Here is a 22,596-nt window from a genome sequence, read left to right as displayed (position 1 = left end):
AGTCACCAAGACAACACATTAAAACTTATCCATCTTCCCGAGGCAAGGGCGTAAACTGACTGTAAAAGTTCAGTTTCCACCCTTGCTGAAGTAGGCTGGAATTATGCAGTTTTATTTTGGCTGGACTAACAAGTCTATGCACAGTCCAATAAATATCATGTAACGAAATAGGCATCTGGGCCATAAACTGCTGTGTAGATGTCTCTCAATTGCAGGATTTGCAAAGCATGTTAGTATCAACAAATATTTTCCAAATCTTTTCAAGTTTTTAATCAGGGTGCCCATGTGATTTAATACACCTCGTGGGGTAAGGCCGATTTTATTACAAAATAGATCTTGATTATCGATTATATCATCCTAACTGGGCGTCGTCATTTTGTTTGAAGCAATTGCAAGTCAAATGAGAGATGTATTCTAATTGGTCAATAGAAGGGACATAACTCTTAATAGCCACTGGTGGCCCTACAATCGAGCCTAGAAATTCTAGTCTAGCTCAGCAAGGGTTTAAACTGGACTTTTATGGTCAGTTGTAACTCCCTTGCCTCAAGAAGATGAAACTAATCCTGCTCATATGACCTTTCCTGTAACACAAGTACTCGGGATGGGGTTGGGTGGGGTCAGCAATAACGGAGTGAACATGATGTGGTGATGAAGCACTGGCTGTGAAACTACAGCATACCCACAAGCCAGACATGTAGATACACTGATAACTAAGGCATGCAAAGGGTCCGATCTGTAGACAGCGTCTTGACAATCACCTGTACCAGTGTCCGAAATAACTGCCTGCCCAGTGGCCTAATTTTTCATGACTTTTCAATATGTATTTGTAAATAGTGAAAATATAATTTACACTTATCCTGACTCATGCACATGAGTTTAAGTATGAGTCACGATAAGATAAAATAATAATAAAAATATATCTGAAAGCGGGCAGGTAACTTTCAAGATGGGCAGGCAACATTAATGGGTCACATGACCTTGTGTCTTGTTGGGTTTTAAAATTATTTCAAACACTGACCTGTACTGAGGGCAGCTTTCATCAGACCCCTTCTGAACACCTCCTTCAGCCGTGTCTTCATGTGGAAGTTCTTGGCGCCGCCGGTAACAGAGATGAGAAGATTGGGCATCTCAAGCCCCCATCGGTCAGCCATCAGCTTCAGCATGGTGGTCATACTGGTCTGATGGCCAGCACGCACATACTGAAACATTGGCCATATATTGGTCATCAATCAGGTACTGAAACATTAGCCATATGTTGGTCATTAATCGGGTACTGAAACATTGGCCACATATTGGTCATCAATCAGGTACTGAAACATTAGCCATATGTTGGTCATCAATCAGGTACTGAAACATTAGCCATATGTTGGTCATCAATCGGGTACTGAAACATTGGCCATATGTTGGTCATTAATCAAGTACTGAAACATTGTCCATATACTGGTCATGAATCAAGTATTGAAACATTGGTCAGGTATTGGTCATGAATCTGGTACTGAAACATTGGCCACATATTCGTCATGAATGAAGTACTGAAACATTGTTGAGAAACCGAGTGTTCAGGTGAGCTACAAACAAACAGTACTACCTTGCTGACATGGTCACCAAATCCTGGGAATTCAATTTCTCCAAATGCATTTGTCGGATAAGCAGTTGTGTCTTGCTTGGGGTCCCATTTATCCGCTCCCTTAAGGAGAAGTGATTCTTGGGGATGGCGTGATTTGGGGTACCCACACAGGCAACAGGGGTCACTGGGGACACTACAATACACAAAAAGTATTCCTAACATGGCATTTGTTGAGAATATTATATGATTGCTCATTATGTGAATATATTTACAGTGATAATGTTCTAGTGCTGTGAAAACTACATGTTATTTGTGACACATGGTGAAAGACATGTATCCAACAACTCTCATGTGCTTCTTAAGGACAGATTTTTTTCTAATTTGGTTTACGAAACGGCAGAATCAAAATGTTAAATGTGAAAAATTACATTAAATGAAAGGCAGCGGTTTCTTTATTCTGCCAACCAGAAATCAGTAAAATGTCAGTAACTTATTTGAAATAATATAATTCAAACCTGTCTAAAATTTATTTTTGATACTTCAAAACAACAAGTTGATGAAATCATGAGAGGAACTACTGGAACTGCTTTTTTCCAACCTAACAGCATGAATTTTGGGGCAAAAAATCTGTAAAAATAAGAAAACAAAAACTTTATTTGAGGACACCATACAAGCACAGATTTAGGAACATGATTTGGTGATAGCCAGTTACTTCTGTAGGTAGTCCTTACTGAGAGCAAGTGTCTTACCTAGGTTTAGGCTTGGTGGGTGGGTGCACAGGTGGCAAACTACAAAATAACGTGAGTTAGGATTAGGAAGGAGTGATGTCATCATTAGAGTAATGAAGACAGTGGTACATTCTCAAACTGTGGTTTAATGTTGACTGAAGCTGTTAGGAGTGGTACAAAATGGCAGCATCTGACATGAAACTGTAGCTTGAGAATGTTCCACATTACACACTGGCTCACGGAACTCAGAGCGCCTTTCAAAGAGTGAGTGTGAGTGAGTTGGGTTTAACGCCGCTTTTAACAGTATGCTAGTTATATCAGGGCTTTTCAGCTTGATGCAAGTCTCAGACGTTTACCACTTCGGTGAAACCCTAAAGCACAGGTATGGTGCTGACAAACCTAGAAACATAATCGGGGCAAACCGGGATTCGAACCCACAATCATAGGTTTCTGGCGTGCCCAAGGGACACAACTCTGCACAGCAAATCGCGGTGCCTTAGATGACTGGGCCACCCGTGCCCCCTCCTTTCAAAGAGAAATTAACTGACCATCATAATTCTTGACTAGGATCTGTCTCTCGACACAAACATTATTTGTCCTCTCTGTTATAAGGTTGCTATTAACTGGGAACTATATTGTCTGTAGTCAAATGACATGGATCAGTCAAGTGAATCGTCAGCGAGGGAATATATCATCCATATACAGTAAAGTATGGTTATAACGAACTCACAGGGACCACTAAGTTTTGTTTGTAATAGCCGCAGTTTGTTATAAGCATGTATATGGCATATATACAGTAAATGGCCGGGAAGAAAAACACGAAGTTTGTCATATCCGTAGGTTTCTTATAAAAGTGTTCGTTATAAACGTAGTTTACTGTTTATATCCCTGAGTCAGCTTAGGGATGGGTCTTTAATTATAACGGTGGGTGTGGGTCAGGGGGAATCTGGGGAGGGTCACCAGACAATAGGAGTCTCTGGGGGAGGGTCATAAAACATATTACACATATTTGATGAGGGTCATGAAAAATATGTACATGGGGAGGGTGATCCAACAATATGACACGCATAAGGTGTGGGTCATTTTTTTCAGTACATTTTCATATCAAAACCTCAGACCCATGGAAGGAAAGTCCAAACTAAAGTGTGTCATAGCCATTCACTACTTCAGGGAAAACCCTTGAGAACAGACATGCAGCTGACCAATCTCATTAAAATCTGATCTTAGTTCTCGCTACTGCTACACCCCATTACAGGTCATGTCAGACCGACCTTGCGCGAACTCTAACCAACCAAAGGAATGTCTGTCAAGAAGTCGACATTAGCCAATCAGAAGGCATCTTTCTCAGGCTTAACGGCACTAATTTCCAATTGGCGACAAGGCTTCGAAACTTATTTTGACAATTTCTCGATTAAAAATTTGAAACCTGAACAAAAGAACATTCTTGAATGGCTAATAGATGGTCTACACTGTATGGATTCAGTCGTTAAGCTTGTAACTATCGTTTGGAACACCCTGTGTTTAGAAATCACATTTTGATCTGGTAAGCGACACTCTGATTGGTCGGCTGAAAAGTCATTCTGATGTGACCCCAAGTGGGATGTCCTCAGATCTTTGTTTAGCGGTAACGAGAACTAAGATCTGATATTAATGAGATTGGCAGCTGACAAACCATTGGGTTAAGGTGAACCAGAGGATACTGTTGTTTCATCTCATAAACTATGATTCTCATTTCATCACACAACAATTGTTCAACATTCTACCCACCAGACTATGAGCTTAATGTGTCAGTTGCTGACATTCGTCAATCTCTACAGTACCTTGTTCTTGAAGCCTCTAGCTCAAGACATCAAAATAAACATTCTACAAGAAACATAAGCTTGTTAGAAATCTAATTTATCTTCACGAGTTTACAGAAAATCTTATTGTTAGTGCGCTGAAAGCTGTATAACATGCTACTCATGCATTCGGGGATGTTATTCTGAGTTAGACATTGTGTTGATGCAAATGACAATGACATGCTTCAAGCAACAGACGTTTCCGTAATGCAACATCGGTGAGGGAAAGCTTTCTAAAGCTACAGCGAGATATGTCTCCAGCAATACAAGCATGACAAGGACTTAAGGTTTTGGGAAGGAAAGCCATTGGGGACAGAACCATCATGTGACGACCACATTGACAGCCAGGTTCACATCACAACAACATCCTCCCATCGAGACACACATGGGTTACAGGAACATACTCTGCCCTGAAACCACAACAGACATGCAAGGAGAGGAAGTTGCCATTTGTTTGGGGAAGGTAAGCCATTGGGGACAGAACCATCATGTGACGACCACATTGACAGCCAGGTTCACATCACAACAACATCCTCCCATCGAGACACACATGGGTTACAGGTACATACTCTGTCCTGAAACCACAACAGACATGCAAGGAGAGGAAGTTGCTACATGGCTTCAGTTGTTGAAAGAATTGAAATAACAGATAATCTGTACTACAATATTACCTTATTGCTGATTGGTCCCTTAAATGAGAATATGACACATGTTCATCTGGTGATAGTGCAAACAGTTAGAAATCACAACACAAGAACTTTATATGCAGAAAATATCCACTGTTTATAGTGTTCATAGTTGCAACAAAAAGAAAAAATAAGTGTGTGAATGAGTGAGTTGGGTATAACGCAGCTTTGAACAGTATTCTAGTTATATCAGGGCTTGTCAGCTTGATGTGGGAGGAAAACCCGAAGTGATGCAGGTCTTACAAAGGTCGTGATTTTGACATTGGTGTTAGTAGTAGGGCTGGCACGGGTAACTCGGGTACCCTGGTCGTGTGAGTACTGAGTAGGACCCTGGGAACCCACAGGACTACCCGGACCTGTTGTTAGTCACGTGATATATTGTTTAATGACGAAAAGTATGCACCCATTCCTTCTGACTTTTCATATGGTTCAATAAAGATATAACTTAAGTCAACTTCAGTGTATGCGGTGTATGCATGACCAGATTGTTTAATACATGTCCCAATCGGACATTTTGTACCTATGTTTTGAGGCCTATAGTGGGTACATGGGTAGGGTCGGGTAATAATGGGGTGGGTACCCGGGCAGTAAATTTGGACTCGTACCAGCCCTAATTAGAAGACAGTTTAACATCAACGACACAGACCACAATCAGCAATACTGTGCTCATCTGACCAAACTACCAACTGATCACGATGATCACGGCAGACCAAGTGGGATGCTTGTATGGATAATCCAGTGTGTGGATCATGGTGGATCACATGGTATGCAGGCTCAGATAATCCAGTGTGTGGATCATGGTGGATCACATGGAATGCAGGCTCAGATAATGCAGTGTGTGGATCATGGTGGATCACATGGAATGAAGGCTCAGATAGTTCAGTGTGTGGATCATGGTGGATCACATGGAATGCATGCTCAGATAATCTAGTGTGTGGATCATGGTGGATCACATGGAATGCAGGCTCAGATAATCCAGTGTGTGGATCATGGTGGATCACATGGAATGCAGGCTCAGATAATCCAGTGTGTGGATCATGGTGGATCATATGGAATGCAGGCTCAGATAATTCAGTGTGTGGATCATGGTGGATCATATGGAATGCAGGCTCAGATAATCCAGTGTGTTGATCATGGTGGATCATATGGAATGCAGGCTCAGATATTTCAGTGTGTGGATCATGGTGGATGACATGGAATGCATGCTCAGATAATGCAGTGTGTGGATCATGGTGGATCACATGGAAAGCAGGCTCAGATAATTCAGTGTGTGGATCATGGTGGATCAAGTTGGATGCAGGTTCAGATAATCCAGTGTGTGGATCATGGTGGATCATATGGAATGCAGGCTCAGATAATCCAGTGTGTGGATCAATGAAGGATCACATGGAATGCAGGCTCAGATAATTCAGTGTGTGGATCATGGTGGATCATATGGAATGCATGCTCAGATAATTCAGTGTGTAATCATGGTGGATCACATGGAATGCATGCTCAGATAATCCAGTGTGTGGATCATGGTGGATCACATGGAAAGCAGGCTCAGATATTTCAGTGTGTGGATCATGGTGGATCACATGGAATGCAGGCTGAGATAATTCAGTGTGTGGATCATGGTGGATCATATGGAATGCATGGTCAGATAATCCAGTGTGTGGATCATGGTGGATCATATAGAATGCATGCTCAGATAATTCAGTGTGTGATCATGATGGATCACATGGAATGCAGGCTCAGATAAATCAGTGTGTAATCATGGTGGATCACATGGAATGCATGCTCAGATAATCCAGTGTGTGGATCATGGTGGATCACATGGAAAGCAGGCTCAGATAATTCAGTGTGTGGATCATGGTGGATCAAGTTGGATGCAGGTTCAGATAATCCAGTGTGTGGATCATGGTGGATCATATGGAATGCAGGCTCAGATAATGCAGTGTGTGGATCAATGAAGGATCACATGGAATGCAGGCTCAGATAATTCAGTGTGTGGATCATGGTGGATCATATGGAATGCATGCTCAGATAATTCAGTGTGTAATCATGGTGTATCACATGGAATGCATGCTCAGATAATCCAGTGTGTGGATCAATGAAGGATCACATGGAATGAAGGCTCAGATAGTTCAGTGTGTGGATCATGGTGGATCACATGGAATGCAGGCTCAGATATTTCAGCGTGTGGATCATGGTGGATCATATGGAATGGAGGCTCGGATAATCCAGTGTGTGGATCATGGTGGATCATATGGAATGCAGGCTCAGATAATCCAGTGTGTTGATCATGGTGGATCACATGGAATGCAGGCTCAGATAATCCAGTGTGTGGATCATGATGGATCATATGGAATGCAGGCTCAGATAATTCAGTGTGTGGATCATGGTGGATCACATGGAATGCAGGCTCAGATATTTCAGCGTGTGGATCATGGTGGATCATATGGAATGGAGGCTCGGATAATCCAGTTTGTGGATCATGGTGGATCATATGGAATGCAGGCTCAGATAATCCAGTGTGTTGATCATGGTGGATCATATGGAATGCAGGCTCAGATAATCCAGTGTGTGGATCATGGTGGATCATATGGAATGCAGGCTCAGATAATTCAGTGTGTGGATCATGGTGGATCACATGGAATGCAGGCTCAGATATTTCAGTGTGTGGATCATGGTGGATCACATGGAATGCAGGCTCAGATATTTCAGTGTGTGGATCATGGTGGATCATATGGAATGGAGGCTCGGATAATCCAGTGTGTGGATCATGGTGGATCATATGGAATGCAGGCTCAGATATTTCAGTGTGTGGATCATGGTGGATCATATGGAATGGAGGCTCAGATAATCCAGTGTGTGGATCATGGTGGATCATATGGAATGCAGGCTCAGATAATTCAGTGTGTGGATCATGGTGTATACATGGACATGTAATTCAGCATGTTGATCGTGACGGATGCCTGATTGAATAATACAGTAGCTTAGTATGTATTCTGAATGTAAACTAGTCCCTTTTACACAGCAACATGTAAGTATGTATGACTACTGCAGATGAGGAACTTTTCATTATAAAATAATCTGCATGCATATTGACAACAAGGCCTGAGCTGTTCTGCTCACTGTGAAGACCCAGCTGCAACTTACTTTTTGCTTGCATCTTTCTTGGCCGGCTTTTCAACATATCGCCTGCATTCTCGGCGTTTGATGTTCTTCAAGATCCATCGAGTATTAGGATCCATATTATCCTGCATCAAACACAAACCGGATTTTAATTTTTTGGCGCTATTTCAATTGGACTATGCATAGACTCGTTAGTCCAGGCAAACTGTAACTCCATAATACCAGCCTAGTTTGGCAAGGGTGGAAACTGGACTTTTGTCGTCAGTTAACTCCCTTGCCTCGGGAAGATGTACCTTACCAAATCCCAATTTCTAGTCATACGAAGGGTACGTTTGCAGGAACTAATTACCTGTTATGCACTACTGTTGTCTTACCTGGGACAAATTTCCTGCACCCACTTCATTTGCATTCGTGGCCTGATCATTGAACTTGAGGCTATGCAGGCTCCCTGTTGGCTCCATTCTTATGGAGTCGCCAGGAGCCACTCGTGCTGTGGCCATGTTGGATCTCACTGGTACAAGCTCATTACCTCAAAGCTGAGAGCAAAGAAAACATTAAAATAGATTAAATTATATGGGAATTGTAAACTTTTGCTATTCCTATTCCTCTTGGATATGAGTGAGTGAGTGAGTGAGTATTGTTTTACGCCACTTTTAGCATTATTCCAGCAATATCACAGCGAGAGACACCAGAAATGGGCTTTATGTGGGTAATCGAACCCGACTATTTGGCGTGATAAGCAAACACTTTAACCACTAGGCTACCTTCTGAGTATGAGAAACATCTCAATCTAAATCCTACAAAACATCCTTGTATATTCATCACTGAACTTGTGTGGCTATTAGCACATCATTCAGCAGAGCTTGTTCTTCAAATTTCATTTAGTTAACATCATGGAGACAATCTATCAATAATTACATAAGACAAATAAAATGAAAAGAACTATATAAATCTAATTCCTGCTCTGACAAATTGTCTCTTGAAATGTCTTTGACCAAATTTGCGGTTAAACTGAAGGAATGTTTTATACAATAGGTGCAAAGGAGATAAGGTACAAGGGCTGGGACAATGCACCAACTGTGCAATCCGATACACATCACAATACCTTGCTCAAGATGGGATATGTATCATGTAAGCCATCATCAACAGGATGGCCACCTACCCAGCACGCTAACTACATACAGCTTGTAGTGTCAAGTATGGCACTATCCATGAACATAGGTACATTTTCACTCATCCTTTTCATTAGTAATTAGTGTTCATTTTCACTAGTAATTAGTGTTTGATGTAACATTTCTTAAAGCATACTTATCAGGTAAGAATCGCTATTTTTTACTTAGGGTGTGACTGAGAACGATACTTGTATCGAGAAGTAAAACATCATGATCCACGGATGCATCTGTGTATCATCCCACCACTATACAGTAGTACCAGCGGTAGAAACTAACAGTTTGAGTCCACTAATCCTTATAATAATAACATATAGCAAAGCCCTTAAAAATGGCAAATTTCTACTAGTCCTTTACTATGATACATTAACTGTTGAGCAGTTTGTCAAGGACTACAGGACTAGTGCCAATTTCTAATGCTGAGTACAAGACTCCATGACATATATTTTTCAAATGTGAGTGAGTGAATGAGTGAGTACAGTTTTATGCCGCTTTTAGGCTAAAAAAATACATTCTTGGTTCTCTGGCACGGCCGCACCATCACGAAGTCCGCCGCATGTTTTGTTTTTATTTCCAATTAAAAAAAAAATCCTTAAATATTCCGCGTCTCGAACACACAACCCCAAAAGTGAAATGCCACAATACTTAAAAACAATGCGATCCAATATAATGTGCAGTTACTTCCCTTTCCATGCGCACTGCTTTACTGGGCATCCCGTGTGTTATCATGGTTATGGTTATGGTCATGGCGGCAATAGGAGTTTGTGTGCTTGTTTTGCTGTTTGCAAATTTGCTCAATGAAAACATTAAACTTGCAATAAAACATCATCAGACATGATGATTTACAAATTCAATGGTATTTGTGTAATGTATGCGGGACAATGTTTCATACGCAGAGGTTAAAATTTACAATTAGATCTACATGTCCAACTTGAAAAAAAAGAAGAAAAAAAAAGAAGACAAATCCCAAATTCTCACCACTAGACTCATCTGTACAGCAAGTCTCAACAAGAAATATTCAACGGTTTAGGATTTCTGCTCCGGAAACAAAAAACAGACCTGCTGATCGCTATTTCCACTCGTTTTTCAAAACGGGGGGATAAAAATGCACAGCTCCAGATAACTCTAGATAGCTGTTTTTAAACATTTGAGTTTTTCATTTAATGCATCGTTTCTGTATGCAAGTTAATTGAAAGAAATTGGGTTTTGAATATTTTTAGGGGGTATTTTACGCAAATACGCAGCTTATCAGAAGCTCTGAAATGACACAGTAATTTCATTTGTTGTTTAATATGAAGTTCTCTGTGTTAAAATAAAGGCAATAACATAAATTGTCTGACATAATTATATTTATTTATCATATATATGTTAAGTTAATGGACCAATAGTTGGTGGCAACACTGGTTGCAGCAATATTCCTGCTACATCACGTCCATCTGTGGAGCTGCTACAGAATATCATATTTGCCACTATTACTATTCAAGGATCAATAGGCTAAAGATAGACTTGGTTGGGGGGGGGTGGGGGTGGGGGGTGGGGTGGTACCTATCCATTAGGGCTGAGACAGGTTACTTGGGTCCTCGGGTGGGGTTGGTCTTGAGAAGGACCCAGGTACCCACAGGACTACTCAGACACATGGTAAGTCACATGATACATTGTTTGATGACAACAGAGCTCCAGATAAGCTTTTGGTGTTGTGGGTATTTTACCCATGCATTTTAAAATCATGGGGTATCAGTAATTCTATCTAAGTATTCAAATTTCTGTTACCCATTAGTTTTTACACATGTGCGTATTTAAAGGGGCACTGATCTAACGCAATTCCCCGGGACTGGTTGTTGCCTTTGTTATTGTTTTTCCCCAGTGAGTACCCGGATGTATAGCAGAAATCTAGAATAGTTCGCGACCTCTGCTGCGCCATTCGTAAGCGCATTAGTCACTTTTATTGGTAGCAATAAGGGCATATGGTCACATTGATCAACAAAATTAAATACAGTTTTCGAGATAATAAGGAAATGTAGGTATCTTTGTGGGTAGCACCGGCAATGGTGACGAAGTTTTGATAAGTCACTTGCTTGGTACTTTTGCGATTTTCGTTTACACTATTTTGACTTGCAACAAAGTAAATATTTCAATTGAGCATTGCTTTTTTTATAGTGTGTATATTTTTTTACTGTCAAATGTGTAACAAACTTATTAAACGTCTAAATATTCAGTTATTTTACAAAGTGACTGAAAAACATTTCCATCTGTATTATTATGATAACGAATTCCAAACATTTTGATGTTTAATGTCATCACCAAGAGACTGGAAATGTTACGCTGAAAAGTACATTTCTATGTTGTTTGGCTTCTAATCCTACATGATAATATGTTGTGATGTTTGTAGGCCCTTTTGATCCTCTTAATCAATCTGGACAGATTTTTTAGTCAAAATGACTGAAATATTTACACATTTTATAAATTGCCTGAGAGAATCACATTTTACAAATTGAAGGTAATATATACACGCTTACAAAGGAAAAGACCTGTGAAAACAATGTCTAACTCGTCTGCAGCTGTACAAAGAAACTTATTCGATGTCACATGTCTCTGTAACAATCAAATATTTTAAAAGATGTATATCGTTTCGGGATATTATAACACGTGTTCGTTTCTCAACTGATCACTTGGATTGTTTCAGGTGTTTTACATTGGTGTCAAGTCTCAATGGTCTGCTGAGAAGGCCCACGTGACAACGTCCACGGTTCCTAAAAAATCCATTGAGTGATAGATAACAATGATCAATCAATCAACGTATTATCAGTTAACCCTTTGAACAAAGTATGTTGTTTTTACAACATGTAACGACATGTAAACACTCACTCTTGACATATCCACTGTGCAAGATAACAGTGATTAATCAATCAACGTAATTTCTGTTAATCCTTTGATGACTATGAACGATCTGTTGATTTACACAAAAAGTAAATCAACTGATAATTCATCTCTTGCTGGGCTGGCATGTGCATATTACACAACACACATTTCACCTCACTTCAAACCTGGATTTAGATTGAATAATTACCCCAGACACAATAAATGCAAAATGGGAACCTTTGTCAGGTAATCAAAGTGGTGCTACCACTAATTGTACCTGTAATAAATTCATTAACTGAGCATCAAGTAAATGACGACAAATACACAAGTGTAGGGTTATACGAGAAAACGTGGAGTAGTAATGGTATTATCGACGCAAGCCTGAATCCGAAAATGCTTTCACTGCATGGATACTTTTTTTTAGTATTAAACCATAACCATCTGGGGTATTTCCAAATGACGACATCCGATGAGCTCGGCCGTTCTTTTTGTCTGTTTGTTTAGGCTGAAGAAATTAATTAGCATGCGCCCTTTGTCGAAATCTTTATAGATCACAGTTAACCAATCAGTGCAAAAATGCGTAAAACAAATATTGCCTCCAGCCTCCAAGTTTATTTAGCTGTCCTTGCAGACAGTAGCCCAGTCTCTGGTCAGGCTCAGTTGCGGTGCGTATCATCCGGGTACTCACGGGAAAAGAAACAATAACAAAGGCAACAACCAGTCAGGGGAATTGCGTTAGATCAGTGCCCCTTTAAGTTAAATATTTAAAAACTCTATTCATGAATAGTGTTTACCCAGATTTGAATACCCAGATAGAATAGCTGATACACAGTGATTTTAAAATGCATTGGTAAAATACCCAAAACACCAAAAGCTGGAGCTCTGATGATGTAACTGTCATTGTGGAGTTTGGCAAGGTTGACGGAATGCCTGTTTATAATTTCAAAATACGTTACTGATTTGCTTATCAAATACGCAGGATTATTTCACAATATTTTGATGATGCACACAACCTTTTTTTTTGTAGCGTATCTGTAATGTTCGTTGCATATTTGATACGCTTGGATTTTATTTTACTGCATATTTCTGCATATCTGATGCGTATTTTACGCAGATACGCAGCTTATCTGGAGCTCTGTGACAATAACAATAACACTTCACGGTTACACTGCAAGTTGCCTCAACTGTATAAACACTATCTCCTACCTGCAGATATGCTTGTCAACCATACTCTGTACGTCACTTGCTTGATAATGGTGTTACCTAATTAAAATAAAGAAGATGTTACGTCACTTGCTTGATAATGGTGTTACCTAATTAAAATAAAGAAGATGTTCATCCATATATCTTATTCTTACTTTGTACTCAAAATTCTCAATGCCTCTCAAAGTAATTACAAGTTGCTAATGTTTGCATGTCTTTCTGACTATGCACGCATTCCTTCTGACTTTCATATGTTTGAGTAAAGAAAAAGCCTCGTCAATTTCAGTAGTGTTTGTTTATTGTTTAACGCCGCACTCAGAAATATTCCAGCTATATGACGGCGGTCTGTAAATAATCGAGTCTGGACCAGACAATCCAGTGATTGATATCATGAGCATCAATCCACGCAATTCGGATTGATGACATGCAGCAACCAAGTCAGCGAGCCTGACCACCGGATCCCATTAGTCGCCTCTTGGGACAGGCATAGTCGCCTGTTATGGCAAGTATGGGTTGCTGAACACCTATTGTACCACTGATCTTGACGGGTCACTAACCATAATGATCAAAGAGGCATGTGTAAATATGTATTTTCCAATATGAAATATTTTTTCTTGAGAAAAATATTGTTTTTATGATACTATGGTGAGACTTCTGCCTTTATCCCCCCTAAAAAATATAAAGAATTAAAAGGACTGAGTGGCAATGCATACATATACAACTTTTGGAGAGGGGATATGGGCAGGAGTCTTTCCGATACTCCAAGGTGGCAAACAGATTCTATAATCGCATGCAATCAATAAACTATGACACAGACAACTGCCGGATCTCCTCATCCAAAATCTTTATCACCTCTTGTTTTCCATTGGCTGGCTTTTCAAGCCTTCTTTCAGGGCGCCCTGTAGCCCCAACCAGTCAATACCACACAGATGATAATAGGCTACACAACGAATCCTATGACAGGATATGTCCCACAACTTGCATACCTTCCTATGATAACTGTGACTAGGCCTAGATCTATAGGCCTACTCTAGCTATCCGCGAAATACAAACGCTAATCATGGTGTCTTTATATAAGCCTTATAAATATGTTTTGAATATCAACAAAACTAATAATGAAAGTATATGAAATTGTGGTCTACATTTATTTACGATCGTCATTGGATTGTACAGTTAGTCGCGGGCCGGTGAATACCGTTGCTGATGACATCAAACTCTAAACACAGGCTTCGGGTTACCGTGATATAATGTTAACTTCAATAAAAAATGTTGTAGTCTCTGTATTAACGTGGCGAATATTAAAATAGTTGATATGAACATATAAGATCTCATAAATACCCGTGTCGTTAAGAACCAGGACTGCCATTTCACATCTGGCGTGTGAAGTGCTTGTCTCTCTCAGGATAAAAACATTATGGCGGACAAAGCAGAGCTGCGTGGGTTTGTTTCGTAAGAACTAAAAATGAATATAGTAGGTATAACGAACACCAGATATTTTCAATAAAAGGAGCCATGTTCAATATGTTCAAATACTACCTGAATCAAGTCAACATCAGTCTTGAAGTCCTACAATACAACGAAAACTGCTGATGAACTTTGACCTGAGTGAGTGAGTTGTTGTTGCGTTGTCGTGACGACGGCTGCTAGGAACAAGTGCCCTCACAAGTACGCTATGGTTGATTTTTTCACGTTTTAAAAGACTGGGTAAAGAGATGCGGATGATGAGTGCTGTAAATGGAGCATCTGCAATATACATGATCTGACTGACATTATAGAACTTAATTGTGAAAATAATTTATCGGAATTGAATATTAGAGTGTCACCAAAATGTGAGATGGAGTCTGAAAAAGCGTTGTTCTTGAGTAGGCCATATAGATTTAAATACAATGAGTCGTCCTCGAGCGTCCTCATCTTATAAAGGTTACTGAACCATGACGTGTTATTTATTTGTGTTACTAATCCATCATCAGATAATTAGTTCATATGTCTTTTGTGTGGGTAATATAAATGCCGAGGAAGGATATAGGGTCCATTTTAAAGCTTATAGAAATGCCCTATTTTTTAACAACGTTGCAGAAACTTTTTAAAAGGCCTTGTTGAAATTGCTGACAACTAGCCGTTTTGCAATCGCACACTTGCAAGTTTTGGACTTCTGACATGGGAAATACACTTTAAGATCGAAATGATAGTACAGTTATATGATAACAATTTTCAATAGTAATTTCATAGTTTACTTCATAAAGACACACAGTTTTGCCTTTATCATGAATATGTTCTCTCTGGTTTTGAAAACGAACACCCTGTTAACCGTTATGCCCGATCTGCTCTCAACAATATGCAGATATGCGTGCAATGTGCGCATTTATCATAATTGGCGCAGTGACAGCGAAGCCGTCATGTAGAGTGATTATGATTACAGATGACCAATCACCGATTAGTCGTTTAACGTTGTCGTGCTTGTCGTGAGAGACGACCTGGTGGATGGGGTCGGGTGACTTCGTTGTCACGCTGCACTGTACCCCGTCGGCTTGGATCGTTCCTCATAATATCAATCACTAGATTTTCAGGTCCAGATTCCATTCTCTTCACGCCGCCCTCATATAGCTGATACTATTACTGACTGCATGCAGTGTTCATCATCACATCATCACATACACACGTACGCACGCACATCGTATATACAGTTGCCTGCCTATAAAACGTTTATCGCATCGAGTGTCCTGACACAATTCGTTAGATTTAGATATGTTTTGAAACATACGTATCTAACGAGGAATCGTGGAGTTCTATCATGATGGTGATGTGAGGTGAAATCGGGTTTAACGTCGCGTCCAAGATTATTGCACTTATATAGCGACGTGCATGCACGCGTGTGTGTTTGTGTCGCTGCTTGTACTAGTCCGGACTGATGCCGATTTATAGTGCTAGCCCACTGCCGCAGTTTAACATGAATACCCGACTCAGACACAGTATACTGACTCCGAGCCGACCAGTCCTTGCTTTAACCCCTTAATGCCGAGCGCCAGACAGGGTAACAACAAGTGCCATCTTTTAACGTCTTTTGCATGGTAACCCCGGACCTTCCGCTCTCCGGGCGGACGCTCTACCACTAGACCACGGAGGCGGTCCTATCATGATGGAATAATGCTGACTACAATCACTCACATTCATAACCGAGTTATTAATTGCTGATGTCCTGTCGAATATTCCCGGTGTGGTGTCAGTGGCAGGTAGTTATAAATCTTAATGAACTGGTGAATATAAGATTACAAACGACTGCGTATATATGTTTCCCCGTACAATCCTTCATACAAAAAGGGTGACGGTTAGGGAGCCCCGCGTTATTTCCTATTAAGGGGAGATGGTTAGAGCCCTGCGTTGTTTCCTATAAGGGGTGATGGCTAGGGAGCCGCGCGTTGTTTCCTATTAGGAATGATGTCTGGAGCCCCACGTTGTTTCCTATAAGGGGTGACAGCTAGGGAGCCCCGCGTTGTTTCCTATTAAGGGATGATGGCTAGAGCCCATGTTGTTTCCTATTAAGAGATGGTGTCTAGGAAACCCGCGTTGTTTCCTATTAAGGTGGCAATAAACAACAAGCTAAAAAATACTACACAGTGAAAGTTATACTCCACATTCTCCAACACTGTAGAATCTGAACATGAAAGGAATACTTCCAAGATTCAACATGAACCTAGCACTGTTCTACACAACATGCCTTCTATAGGTCGTCTATATTTTGTGCAACTAAGGGATCTGCAAGAGATTGTCAGCTTTGTACCTCTGTTGACGTTGATGTCGCTGCAGAGCCAGGCCATGGGTGGCGGTGTGCGACCCTGCGTTCCAAACCTGCATGGTTGTAGTTTAAGTTTCGAAACATACTAGCGATTGAGTTTCACCCTTTAAATTACCAATTTTCAGGGTATATTCAACCGCAGTCGCCCTGAATCCCGTCCGCCACATGCACGGTACAATGGCACGGTAATGACTTGTAGCTCTAAAGTTATGTTACAACACCGAAATAGTATAATGGTGACCACCTACCTACCTCATGAAGACAGGTGTCAACAAACAGCTTGTATCAATGAGTTCCTGTTGAGGAAATAAAATCAAACGAGGAAAAAGTTTCAAATAAAAGCGAACAGGATAAAACTTTGAATACATGCATGCTTATCGCCATCTCTTGAAGATAAGAGGTCAGAGGTCAGAGGTCGGCACGGAGAAAGTGAGTATGTATATTGTATACCATCCCAGCAGTAATATCCATTTCAATAACAAAGAAGTTGAATAGTGTGACACCAATTTCCTGCGATATTAATCACAGCACATGCAGTATACCTTTTCCATTTAATGTTTAGTTCGTCATTGTATATGCGTGAGTGAGTTGGGTTTAACGCCGCTTTTAACAGTATTCCAGTTATATTACGGCGGAAAATCAAAGTATTAAGTTTCAAATATTGGAGTTTTGGAGCTGAATGACTTGGGTTTAACGCCGCTTTTAAATTTTGTCAGTATTATCACAGCACGTGAGCAAGGAGGAATATCATTATTGGTATTCGAACTAACAGTCATCTTATCCTGCTGTGCCTAAGGGAAGACAACTTTGCACATCCAATTGCTACACTTTGTATTATTATATTCCGAGTCGTCTTTGCCCCAACTTCACACTTGATCTCAGCTTTGGCTTACTTATTACTAAAGAAAAGTTACAATTAAAAAAACCCAGACTATATGTTATGCAGTGTGATATTATAAAAAGTTGCATAGGTTTTAAATGTGTGTTTTAGTAACTATTTGCTTGTTTTGAAATTTAGTGCGATGTTGTCAACAAATGCTTAAGGTTACTGAGGGCTCTGCTAGAGGCTGAGGTGATGTAGGTCGCCGTGTTCCCCAGTGGGCTTGGCTGGCTGTGGTTGCTGGTGGCCCGTGACCCGTGTTTGAGCATCTATGTTATGTTAACACATGTGACAGGTTCCTTTGGTGTATTGGTAGCAGGGATGCATTTCATTCCTCTTCTCGTCTTGTCGCTCTATGGCTGAGACGATGCCGGTACGACGTTAGCTGGTTAACTTACGGATATATATACCACAATATACCAGTGTTGACACTAATTTTGCCCATGTCAGAGCAATCAATGTATGGACAAACTATATTGATTTACAGAAGCCAGAATTATTGAACATTTCCCCGTTAACAGCCCCTTTAGAAACCCGTGAAGATCCAGGTTGGAATGGCAAACATTCCTGGAGTTGCGCCCCCTTGCCCGCTTGGCGGCGCTGCGGTAGTTACGGTCCCACATTCATCGTTGTATCCGCGGGAATATATAAACTTCAGTCGACATTGACCCACTTGCGTTTCTGTAAACATCCGGTAGTACTTGAAGGCCTATTTCTATCATGAATTACGGAAGCTGGAAGTTGCCCGAACTGAAGACTGAGCTCAAAGCACGAGGTGCTCGAGTGTCAGGACGAAAAATTGATCTGATAGAACGGTAAGTTTCTAATATTGCTATTCGTCGTCATTTCTTACTGAGCATTTATTTTATAAGATTGTAACAGTAATTATTCCCCATTTTGTCACAATACACAGTGCAATATTGGTATCATCGTCATTGGTAGAACATATGTTTAGTTTAGACAACTGAGATCGCTAAACAAATAACGTAAGCATCGAGGCGATAGTGCCGACAACATAAGTGCTTCAGTTTTCGTTCACGTAAACAAAATGTCCCCGTTTAAGGACGCTTTGCGATGCACTGACAAGGGAAAGAGCGGTAACCACGGATCTTGTACGGAAGGTAAGTGTCAGTCACAATAATTTATTCTTCGAATTAATGACTCACTGGCAGTGTACAAAATATAACACCCTTTTACATGAGGTTGGGATAACTTCCGGTTTCATAGATTCTATAATTATTTGGGCAATTATTCAATAATACATCGTTCTTCGATACATATAAATATACATAGTGAATTTAAGCAGATACTATCTTAAATAATCATAATGCCCCCGTCCCTTTCTTCATTTCTATACACATATTTGGAATTTTGATTCATCTGTGGCCAAAACATGATGTAACAAAGCGTGAGGTAGGTTCTGAAATATTTGTAAAACATTAAAAATTGCTTGAGCTCTGCACCATCCGATGGCTGAAGAAAGACTGAGGGCTATCACGTTCATCGTCCTTTACAGTGAGTGTGTTTAGATTTTCATATATTTTTATTCATTTTAGCAAGTGTGATGGGTTCACACATTTCTTATTTCCTCAGTGTGAAAGGTACACACATTTAATTATTTAAGCCAGAAGTTTGAAAGGTTCACACATTTATTAGGACTGAAACGATACATTGGTGCACTGGTGCATCAAGTTTTCATGCATGATACACAGTACTTTTTTACACTTGCTAAATTAAGTTCCTTACTACTTGTTTTATGACACCCAAGTGTCAGTCAAATACTGCAAATATTATGTAATTAGCATTTCAAATTCACAACTAGAAATTTCCTTTTGAACCTGCTCTGAAATATTTAGTCAAGAAGTTTCCACACAATTTGACATAAAAAGGTGACCTTATGTACTGTGATGTGATCTCCCTGTATCGTTTCACCTAGAACATTTATTTCATCCACAAGTGTGAAAGGTTCACACATTTATCATTTCATCCACAAGTGTGAAAGGTTTCACACATTTATCATTTCATCCACAAGTGTGAAAGGTTCACACATTTATTATTTCATCCACAAGTGTGAAAGGTTTCATACATTTATTATTTCATCCTCAAGTGTGAAAGGTTTCACACATTTATTATTTCTCCACAAGTGTGAAAGGTTCACACATTTATTATTTCTTCACAAGTATGATGGGTCCATACTTTGATGTGCATAACAACGTTTTTATTTCTAATATTAAAATTAGATGTAATGAAGCTTTTGAATGGTAGTCTAACAGAGTAATCTTTAGACATCGGTTCGATTCCGGTCGAAGGCAAACACATCGAGAGTCCTTATTCACTGCATGTATTTATATTTTGTGACACAATGTCTTATTCTTGTGTTAACATTAATATCCATATTATTATATGTTGTTTGTTTTCTAACAAAAAATTATATACAATTACTGAAGTGCAAGTAAAGATATTATTACCGTTTTAGTACTGATAATGCAGAGATGGCTTAAGCTTCCTTACTGACAGAAATACTGATTTGTTGACTTTGGAGTTACAGGGATCTGTTCTTAAAATAATTGTACTTTTTGACAAAATGGACACTATGACATTTGTGTACTCCAAAAATAATTTAATAGTCCATATATTTTACAATCATTTTTTTTCAATCAGGTTCTTTCTTTTACAGTTGTTTATTTCAAATGTTTTTCAGACTCGAGAGCTATGACCGAAACTGCAATTTTGGGAAAGAAACAGAACTTGAAGCCGAGTTCGAAATGACACTGCCCCCAGTCGAAACTTATAGGGATGTAAATGGTGACAGTCATCTTCCTTTTTTAGCATATGAAGCTATAAATTATTACTTACAGCCTTTTCAGAAGAAACTTGGTTCAAGTTCAAAAAATCTGTACACTAGTAGGTTTTTGAATTTTTTTCGGTATTCAAAACCAGGTAACATGTGTTTCCTGAAGTCTGAGTGCCGTGCTGAAATGAAGAAGCATGTGACTTACAAAGTCGATATTGCAATTGATGACGATGGTTCTGTTGTGGAGGGGCAGTGTGAGTGTGCTGCAGGCCAGGGTCCATCAGGACATTGCAAACATATTTGTGCAGTGTTATATGCTATGCACAAGTTTTCAACAACTGGCGATGTTTTAACTGAAGAAACATGTACTCAAAGATTGCAAACCTTTCATAAAAGTAAACCCTATAAAGGCAGTCCCATAAAGGCGACTGACCTTGATTTATGCAACAGTGAACTGAATGTTATATTTGACCCACGACCAGTTCAGTATCGCAAAGTGCCAAATTACCCTGACTTTTTTCGCAATGTTTGGTTAAACCACCCTAGTGTCAATACATTTCCAGTTTCTCAAATGTTTCCTCCAGCAAATCCATTTGCTGTTAATCATGATCATGATTATCTTAAGTTATCTTTAGCTGACCAATACCTGAAATCCCAGAATATATCAGAAATATCAGATATGGATAAAACCAACCTTGAAATAATAACCCGTAAACAGTCTAAGAGCGAGGAATGGAAAACTGAACACACAAAGAGAATTTCTTCTTCCAATTTTGGAAAAATTTGTTTGGCAACAGACAAAACTGATTTTCATAAACTTGCTAGATCAATGACTAAGCCTTTCGAGGACATTCAAAGTCCACCACTTAGACATGGCAGAAAATATGAAAAGGTGGCAATAAAAGCTTTTGAAAGGTCAAGTGGTTTCAAAACCTCACCATGTGGCATGTTTGCGTCAGATGTTCATCCATTTCTCGCAGCTTCACCAGATTCACTTCTCGGTGATGATACTACCATTGAAGTGAAATGTCCATTTGCATCTAAAGACCGCCTAATCTCAGAGATAACTGTTCCCTATTTGAAGGTATCTGAGGGAAAACTTACCCTTGACAAAAGCAAGCCATATTTCTTTCAAGTGCAAAGGCAGCTCTACTGTACTGGTAGAAAACAGTGCATTTTTATTGTATACACGATGAAGGATTTGAAATATTTTACTGTATCCCGAGATGATCATTTCATTGAATCTATGGTTGAAAAACTTGTGGCATTTTATGACACCTTTTTCAAAAAGGCACTTCTTGACAAATTCTATTTCAGAGATTATGACAGGTATTCCTGGTAAATTTCAGATGCTGATACTCATGTGTCAATGGTCATGAGCCCTATAAACAAGAACGACAGAATTGTAGTCTCAATGTTTTATGCTGAACATATTATATACTGCATATATGGACATTCACAAACAAATAGTTATGAAAAGACTTGCAGGGTTCCATTTAAGGATGAAATTTCAACAGATGCATGTTGACATGAAAAGAGTTGCATCAGACAAAACCAGGTTGAACTCTGATGCATTCACTTGTGTAAATAAATACAACCATGACAATCTCAGATGTCTATTAAGACATTTAGTACTTACTGTTACAGTACTATGTGACAATGGCAACCATCTTTTAATCACTCCAGTAGTTAATAGTTGGATAATCTAAATATCACAACATACACACTGGTCCCATACATGGATGCATTCACTAGTCTAAATAAATACAATCTCTGATGTCACAGTTAGTACTTACTGTTACAGTACTATATGACCAGGCACCTCATTATCAACTACTTGAAAGAATAAATGGTCTGTAAAAAAAATTAATCTAAATATGTATGTGAATCATTAATTGCCTGTTTTCAAATTTGATGTGATGCTATAATCAACTGACATTAATGAAGGCTCTGTCCAAGAGG

At 39.5% G+C, this 22,596-nt stretch overlaps 2 protein-coding genes across 3 annotated transcripts in view; one reads left to right on the top strand and one right to left on the bottom strand.

Annotated features, from left to right (window-relative positions):
• The window catches only part of LOC139465437 (transient receptor potential cation channel subfamily M member-like 2), a 72,986-nt gene extending 58,413 nt beyond the window's left edge, over positions 1 to 14,573 (bottom strand). For both annotated transcript variants that reach the window (XM_071247149.1, XM_071247150.1), the window contains exons 1-8: positions 14,506 to 14,573; positions 13,171 to 13,227; positions 8,311 to 8,472; positions 7,961 to 8,061; positions 4,805 to 4,822; positions 2,317 to 2,355; positions 1,589 to 1,760; positions 1,019 to 1,199 (exon numbers count right to left, since the gene is read on the bottom strand). In XM_071247149.1, coding sequence (XP_071103250.1) covers positions 1,019 to 1,199; positions 1,589 to 1,760; positions 2,317 to 2,355; positions 4,805 to 4,822; positions 7,961 to 8,061; positions 8,311 to 8,436 — 637 coding nt within the window. In that variant the 5' untranslated portion in view covers positions 8,437 to 8,472; positions 13,171 to 13,227; positions 14,506 to 14,573. The remainder of the gene's footprint in view (positions 1 to 1,018; positions 1,200 to 1,588; positions 1,761 to 2,316; positions 2,356 to 4,804; positions 4,823 to 7,960; positions 8,062 to 8,310; positions 8,473 to 13,170; positions 13,228 to 14,505) is intronic.
• Positions 14,574 to 18,560: 3,987 nt separating this feature from the next.
• Positions 18,561 to 21,976, top strand: LOC139465929 (uncharacterized). Its single transcript, XM_071247932.1, has 2 exons — positions 18,561 to 18,655; positions 20,542 to 21,976. Exons 1-2 carry the CDS (start codon positions 18,561 to 18,563, stop codon positions 21,974 to 21,976), a joined length of 1,530 nt encoding a protein of 509 aa, XP_071104033.1.
• Positions 21,977 to 22,596: the final 620 nt, after the last annotated feature.

Source organism: Haliotis cracherodii, unplaced genomic scaffold (genome assembly GCF_022045235.1).
Source record: "Haliotis cracherodii isolate W230 unplaced genomic scaffold, xgHalCrac1.p SCAF_18, whole genome shotgun sequence".
In the NCBI taxonomy this organism is placed as follows: Eukaryota; Metazoa; Mollusca; class Gastropoda; order Lepetellida; family Haliotidae; genus Haliotis; species Haliotis cracherodii.
This window is presented reverse-complemented; position numbering and strand designations above follow the sequence as displayed.

Coding starts and splice junctions, on each gene's coding strand:
- LOC139465929 (XM_071247932.1), top strand. CDS start 18,561: ATGAATTACGGAAGCTGGAAGTTGCCCGAACTGAAGACTGAGCTCAAA. Junction 18,656..20,541: donor AAAATTGATCTGATAGAACG/GTAAGTTTCTAA, acceptor AATGTTTTTCAG/ACTCGAGAGCTATGACCGAA.